The sequence below is a fragment of the Tenrec ecaudatus genome, chromosome 4 (genome assembly GCF_050624435.1).
Source record: "Tenrec ecaudatus isolate mTenEca1 chromosome 4, mTenEca1.hap1, whole genome shotgun sequence".
Taxonomy (NCBI): Eukaryota; Metazoa; Chordata; class Mammalia; order Afrosoricida; family Tenrecidae; genus Tenrec; species Tenrec ecaudatus.
This window is the reverse complement of record NC_134533.1, coordinates 87,027,963-87,036,087: the sequence shown is the minus strand read 5'-3', so window position 1 is coordinate 87,036,087 and position 8,125 is coordinate 87,027,963. Positions and strand designations below refer to the sequence as shown.

At 41.6% G+C, this 8,125-nt stretch overlaps 1 protein-coding gene across 1 annotated transcript; it reads right to left on the bottom strand.

Moving 5' to 3' along the window:
• Nucleotides 1–4,954: 4,954 nt before the first annotated feature.
• LOC142445948 (upstream-binding factor 1-like protein 1) lies at nt 4,955–6,043 on the bottom strand. The gene has a single exon (XM_075547798.1). It carries the CDS (start codon nt 6,041–6,043, stop codon nt 4,955–4,957), a length of 1,089 nt encoding a protein of 362 aa, XP_075403913.1.
• Between the last annotated feature and the right edge of the window lie 2,082 nt (nt 6,044–8,125).

Sequence of the window (8,125 nt, the reverse complement as noted above, 5' to 3'; positions counted from 1 at the left end):
CAAACATCAAGGAACTTAAAAAACATTCTTAAACTCTTATCTATGCAAATGTTACTTAACTAATCATGCTTTCTTAACATTTGAATAATAAAAGCACTAGGTTCTAAGACAATCACATGGATATGCAAGATTCAAAAGAACCTTAAAGAGATCTAAATAACAGAGTTATCTCAATATTTTTAGCAGCAAGGTCACAAATAACAGTCATTTGGCAATGCTTTTGTCTGCAAAGACACAGAGGCACAGGGGATTAATTGGTCACCCATTAGTAAACACCTTCATCAGCCAATGGCTCCTATGTGTACCCAATAGGATAAAGCTAAAATGCATACAATTAAAATATGTGCCACTCTCATTTAAACATAACATTCTATAAGTGATTAAAGCAAAAATATCCTATGCCTAACAATTGCAGTTAAGGAACACCTACACCTTAATCCTATCTATGAATATATTCCCCCACCTATGAAAGTTTGTAAGCCAATCACTTCATGCCTTTATCCCCCCAATTTTGGGTATTCGATTTCCGTTCTTCCCTCATCAACCCAGTGCTCTGAGGAGACCAATCATATTCTTTGATGTGAATAATCTTCATTCCAGTTGGAACCCTGTGAAATCTGCATGCATCAGCAAAGTCAAATCAGAAAGGCCATTCATAAAGTCAGCAACAAAAATGCACCATTTCACAGGCTCAAAATTTTCTCTTCATCTGGTCAGATTCTGGTCAACTCAATGTGGACCACCTCGCTTAGCCTCACCGAGGAGTTCATTATTGGCCTTGCCTTTAGACCATGGATTTATCATAAATTCTCAACAACCCTCGCCCCGTTTTGCTAGGTCTTGAATTTCCGACCAGTCACCCCACGCTCATCTTCCCCTCTAGTGCCTGTAAAACAAGTCCGTGCGTGTCAGTGGCCAGACACAATATTGCTGCATTTCTCTCACGTCCACTCAACAAGTGGATCCAGGTGGTCACCTAGCAAGCATTTCAGGCTGCCACAGGCTCACTTTAACATTCAGTCTTAGAAAGGACTTTTCTTCATCATTCCAGATTTCCCCCCAGCTTCTGTTAGAATGCACTAGTTCAAAATTGCAATATCCAACGTTCCTTTTTTTTCTCCCTTCAATCTGTCAGTCTTGCCTCCTAGGCAAGTCTCTTCACCATCAAATGCCCTGAACACACAAGACATTGGGTTGGGCTTCTCTTTGCAGGGCCTTCTTTGAAGGTATGTCCTAAACCCATTTAAAGCTCAAATTTTAATGGCTCAAGGCAAGTAGGCTTGCAGACTCTCTATTTCATACTTTCTAATAATAATATTCTCAATAAAATAAACAGAAGAAATCAGTATAAACAAAGTAAATTCAGATCCTAGCCTCAATTCTTTAAACAGGCAAGTTCAATACTTATTTAGCTTATCTTAATCCTTATTTGTTCTATTTAATAAATATATGGAATTAGACCTCTGAGAGCATCAGCCAGAAAGTCAGTTGAAAGTATCAAATCTATTCTTCAGGTGGTCTACAACTGAACATTTTATACAGTAAAGTTTTACTTTGTCCCTTTTTGTCCCTTATGGACTTTCACTGACCCGGTTAGGCGGGGGGGGGGGGGGGGGGGGGGGGCGGGGAGGCGAGCCCCCATGAGGGGCTCTCGCTTCTGGCGCCAAGAAGCGTGGGGAGCCTGGTGCTACACCATTCTTAGACGACCTGCTTCTGGGTCGGGGTTTCGTACGTAGCAGAGCAGCTCCCTCGCTGCGATCTATTGAAAGTCAGCCCTCGACACAAGGGTTTGTATATAAAAAACAAACAAACAACCAAAAAAAGAATAATTAAAAAAACCCTAATAAACAAAACTTTTAAATACCTCCAGATTATTCATCCATTGGACCTAAACATTTACCTGACTGCCTGAAATAAAATTTTCAAAGAAGAAAGAAAAATGAATTTGGAGTTTTGGAGTCTTTAATAACAAATAAGTTCACTTCAAACATATAAAAAAGTGATATGAAAATTAGAAATTGTCTAGGTGCATGTCAACTGAGAATGTGTAAAACAGAGAGCAAAGAAGTGCCTGAAAAATATGTTCTGTAATTTATTGTGGTGACTCCTGAACCAATTTTCTTTTTAGGATGGAAGGATTCCATTAAACAAAATGCAAAGTAAACGCCAAGAAAATGATATTTAAAATTACAAAAAGAAAAATTTCCAGCAAAATAGTTCTTCTATTCAAAATAATTTAAAGACTCAGACACATTTATATCCATTTTAATTGTTGCAAAAAGGTGAAAAGAACACTAGTGTCCATTAAGAGACAAATTTTTGGATCAAGAAAGTGGAGTGTGTGATGAATATTTTATTAAACCTCAGAGAGAAATGAATTCTTGAGACGAGATACAGAATGAATGGACCATGAGAGCATGCTCAGTGTAGTAATCCTAGCACAAAAGGAGAAGTACCCGTGTTCCCAGTGCTAAAACATCCCTATAACCAAACCCATGGATCCAAGGATGATGTCCGGCTAGTTCTGGAATGTGGATTTTTAGTCTATTCGCTTGGTGTAGCACCTCCAGTGAGCTCTCTGCCATTTCTGGAGACAGGTGTGTGGGAGGACCCCTCCCTTCTCTGCTTTATCTCGGCTCTAAAGGCAGTAGCTACTCCATAGAGTTACTGTCATATATTTTTAAGTTTTTTCCATTTGTTCCAAAATAATCTTTTTGTTCCAATGCTGCCATAATGGAAAAGTAATTACATGATTTTACCTTGTGCACCTTACTGCATGAACTCTCTCCCGCTTGAATGGACCCTGCTATGATGCTTCGTGTGTGCAACAGAAAAAAGCTGCAGATTAAGAGGGGAATGCTCGTACACAGTTTCAATCGACTGACTTTAGTCTGTCTGTGTATATATACATAAATCTTTTTTTTATATGTGTATGCCTTAAAGTTCATTGTGAGCAGTACCAGGTTACGCATTTTTTTCAGAACGTGTTCTTTTTTCAATAGAAGATTCGAAATGCACATTCAGTCCATCAGTCAAGTGACCAGAATTTGCAATGTGATTGGAGCATTCAGAGGAGCAGTGGAACCAGGGAAATCAATCATTGTTTCAAAGCCATTGAAGGAACAATGCTTCCCTGACAGACACTGCTATGAAGGGAAAGCCACTCTTTATCCTGATGAATTTAACAGAACTATAAAATACACAACACAAGATAAGCTTCTTAAAAGAAGTAATAAATTGATTTTTATTGTGAAGATAACGTATCCATTGTGACAAGTGATGTGTAGACAAGAACACTAAATATTGAGACAAGATTAGTCACATGACCAAGGTGTATTGTTAACCCTCAACTAAACAATCCATTGAGGAAACGTCCAGGCAAATTCAGTGCCATGAGGCCAACTCAAGCAGGCAGAGTGGCGATCAGGGTCCACGCTGGGGGATGGAGCCCTTCAGGGGACCTGTGTTCAGGCAGGCCACTTAGCCACCAGTCAGGGAGCTCGCAGAGCCTGGTGCTTGGGTCCACAATGGAAAGTGAGCAGCTCAGGGGACCTGTGTGCAGGTCGATCACAGGAGATAGTCACAGGCACGAGTCATGCACAGACCACCCAGGCTTGTCGGTGGCGCACTAGGATTAAGATATTTGTGGGGGTGGGTGACGCAGGTCACAGGGGAACAAGGAGGGAAGGACTCTCTGGGCCCCCAGAGTCAAGCAGCCCCTGGTTGTGCTACAGCATTAGGAAACAACAGGGGCCATGGTGCTTACGTCTCTAGTGTAGGGGAATCCCTGGGGGACGTGTGGTGGGAAACACAGGCATGCCAACTGTGGGGAAACCACTATAAGGTCTTCAAGGTGTCCAAGACCAGGGCTAGGTCTGAATGTCCCCCTGATCTGCAAATCTGGTGACTACTCGTAATGAGCCACAGAAGCATGTCCCTACATGGAGGAAATCTTCATGAAAGACCCCCCGATTTCCAATTTCCAATACATGTTTCTAGCTGCTTCATCTTGTTTTGAGTCATGTCCCATTAGTAATGAAGGTCCCATTAGTAAACGAAGGTCCCAAATACTCCACTCCCACACTTTACTCAATGTCCACCAACCTGCCCGATGCTACTTTGAAAAGGCAGTTCTACTTAACCACAGTTGGAGTTCTTTCCAACCTGGAAACTCATTTTCGAACAACGCTCTGCTCCTCTCATTAGGCTCTCCAGATCTGACCGTGCTCCCATCTGTCCAGAGAGATTTCCGTGGCTCATTCCTCAGAAGAGGACGGCCTGTTCCTGCTTCATTGCCTGTTCCTAGCCTGGAAGCTGGCTGAAACCTGTCCATTTTGGGAGATGCTCCTGGTGTTTGAGATCTGTGACATAACTTCCAGCATCACGGCAACATGCAAGTCAGCACAGCTAGAGAAGCTGACAGACAAATGAAATTCATAGTGGCAGTCTTGAAAATCTCAGGGGCAGCTCTCCTCTGCTCTTCAGTAGGCATCAACAAGATGGCATGGAGTGGAGTTGTGTCCAAATGACTCAAGAAAATGCAGTAGGTGCGGAAACATGTTATTTAATCACAAAGACAAATCCGTTCATGAAGTATGAGAATAAATGGTGAGCCAGGAAAACGTGCTCAGTGAAATAAGTCTGAGAAAAAAGGACAAAGAGCCATGTTCCCAAAGCTGAGACATCCTAATCCTCCAACCCGCCAGTGCAAACGCTACATGACGGACGGCAATGCACAGGAATACAGAGTTCTCTGAAAAGGCATAGGACAAATGTCTGTGACCACGCATGTCCAACAGCGAACCAGTGGGTGAAGCACGCCAGCACCGCTTCTCATTTCAGTAAGACACCGTCCATGAACAGCGCCTCCCACTGCCACGTCATCTAATTGCTTATTCCAGGACTCTATCTGCTCAGGATGATAATTGGAGGATGATTAGCTGGAGGATGAGCTTCAACCCGCACTGGAGGTGGTGGATGAATCTCTGGCTGGAACCAGCACTCCCTGCTTGTGTTCAGGCTCCCCTTTCATCCTCTTCACTGATGCAGACTCCAGAGCCTCTGGAGACAGCCTTTTAAATGTGGGGGTTGGGCTTCCTAACATGCTCATTTCCTTACCCTTCCCATAGCCTGCCTTTCTGAATGCTGCGTATGACTGAGGAGAGAGGCTCTTCAGCCAGAGAGCTAGGTCTATCTTATACTGTTTCTGCACGGCCTGAGCCAGCTTCTTATAGTGGTCCTTCTGGCTCTGGGGGATAGGCTGCCAGAGCCTGCCAATCTCCACCATGCGCTCCCTGGGTGGCACATGTTTCAGCTTCTCACTGGACCACAAATCCTGGTAGAATTTGTGGTATCCATTCATAGGGGGCTTCTTGGGCTCTCCACAGACTGTCATGTGCATGGAGAGGTGATCTGTTTCCAGAGAGGACTTCCTTTCTTTCCTATTTCCTTGAGCAGTCATTTGAAGCTGTGGCCTCTTGGGGACATGATTTCTTTTGGAAGTGTGCTTCAGATGAGTTGTTGGTTTGAGTTGAGACAGCTTGAACTGAGACAGCTTCTCTTTATATATTTTTTTCTCCTCTTGGAAATCTTGACGATATTTCTGCTTCACTTCTTCTGGAAGCTCTTTATATTTCTTCGCTAGAAGTTTAGTCAACTCCACGCTGCTTAGCTTAGGGTACCGTTGAGTATACTGGGAATGATTCTCCTTGTAGAAACGGATATAAGCCGACAAGGGCTTCTTGGGTAAGTCTGGATGCTTCATCACCTCTTTCTTCCTCAAGGGGTTTTGAGCATGTTGCTGAGCTTCTAGGACTAATTCTGTCAAAGTCCGCGACTTCCTCAGGTTGTCAGAAATCTCCAACCATTTGTGTTTGCACATTTCCCCAGAAAAGTCTTTGAAAGCTACCCTTTCCCAGTTCATGGTCTTCAGGGTTTTGTGGAAAGACTTGTTGTCATTCGGTGGGACATCGTTCTTTATGCGCTCCAGCAGCGTCTGGATGTCTGCTTCCGACCAGCGGTCTTGGCCTGTTGGCAGGGGCATGGTTAGGGCTCTGGACCAGTGGATGGGCAATCCCAGCTGGTGAGAATCCTTCTTTTTCTGAAGGTGCAGCCAGGGAGTTAGTCCTTGAGATTCCACTGGGAGTATGATGCCAGTGTTCTGTAGAGAAAAAGAACAAGAGTTACTCTCATTCTGGAACAATCTGTAAAATCAACCACAGTTTGCTTGTAGCATGTACCTTGGGTAATAGAAATGAACCGTAAGGGTATGCTCATAAGTCACTCATACTTTGAATTAACCATTAGGTTCAGCTTCCCTAGCTGCATCTGTATTGATTCCTATTGCCCACTCTGACTTCTAAAACACACTAGCCACCTCTCTCCCCTCCCCCAACCCAGTTCAATAGTTGTCAAGTGAAGATTGGCCTTTTAATCAAGATGAGTGAGTTATAGGAGAGTTGGTGGGGTGTAAATACGCTATGAGAAAATTACAATGTAAAGAGAACTGATTCTAAGGAACTTAGCTGAAAGTCACAGCATCCTGAAGGTGGGTGCATTGCTACTTGGGTTTATGAAGTGTTAGCTAAGCTTGGATTAGCCTGGATTCTTCCAAGAAAAAATTTAATTCACACTTGCCAGTTCCAGGATGGGATGCTATGTGAGTGTGGTCATAGATTGGAATGAGTCCGGGAGGTTTCATTAGCTTTGCAATGATTGACAGGTGTAGGGGCTAGGTCCCTTCAACAGCTGGATTTGGATGCTGTGTATGGTTGCTTAGCTCCTGGTCAATTTCCTCCTGAGAACAGCCTGGTCTTTAATACAAGCTTTGGATCCAGCAACCTGAGAGCTTCCCTGATATCCATTTTTATAACCTCTCTAGCTATATTGGTCAGGAGAAATCTCCAAGTTACATTCCAGCCTTGACTTGGAGTGGACGAACCACTTCTATATTGTTATGTGGTCTAAATGTATAAAAATATATCTACATACATACACATACAGAAGAATGAGGCTATAACAATATTACTGGGGAAATCATGGTATAAAGTACTTTATTTTCTAGACCATGCAGAATCACAGTCTCCCTAGAGAACTCAGGGAATCAAAATTATATATTTTTTAATTAAAAGTATTTTGGAAATTGTTATAGTTGTATCTCAAAATATGAAAATAAACTGATTTAGATTTCATTTAGGCCCAGCCAGGAATAATAAGGCTTTGTGATGAGCCATATTGACTCCTTATTAAAAATAGGAAAGATGCAAAGGAAATTATATAACTTTATAAAATTTATCTGCTAAATATTTCGCATCTTTAAATTTCAATGAAAGGTCTACCTGATTTTGGAAACCTTTTCAAAATATCCTACACTTTAAAATATTTTTAAAAAAACTCCAATGTTTTTGTGTGAACCGCATTTCATTGTGCTTTCTAGTATAGAGGACAAATCAACTTGAAAAGTAAACAGTCACATTGGATTCTTTCTACATTTCTATTTCTAATTTACATAATCAGTTACAAAAATAATTTATGAGCATAGAATAAAAAGTAGTAAAATAAATTTTCAAAGACTTGAATGTATCAGGGTGGAATATCTAAGATTGCATTTCTACATAATGTTGCTTCCATACCTAAAATTTTCCAAACAAAAAGCCACACAGGCAGTACTCACTAAATCGGGTCAGCAAAGGAAAAGCAATCATTGCTTCTTAGCAACTACAGCTAATGTAGAAGCTGAGAGACCTGACAATCTCCCAAGAAAAGAATCAGGTAATGTGTTCTGTAAGGAGGAATTAGTGTATTTAAGAATCAGCGTTTCTCCACTTTTCTTTTTTTACATTTTATTAGGGACCCATACAACTCTTATCACCATCCATACATATACATACATCAATTGTAAAAAGCACATCCATACATTCCCTGCCTCAATCATTCTCAAGGCAATTGCTCTCCACTTAAGCCCCTTGCATCAGGTCCTCTTTAGGGCAAAGACTGTACAGATGTGCTTTATACAATTGATGTATGTATATTTATTGACTGTGATAAGAATTGTATGAGCCCCTAATAAATTGTTAAAACAAAATAAATAAATAAATACTATGAAAAAAAAAAGAATCAGCGTGAG

Coding starts and splice junctions, on each gene's coding strand:
- LOC142445948 (XM_075547798.1), bottom strand. CDS start 6,043: ATGCCCCTGCCAACAGGCCAAGACCGCTGGTCGGAAGCAGACATCCAG.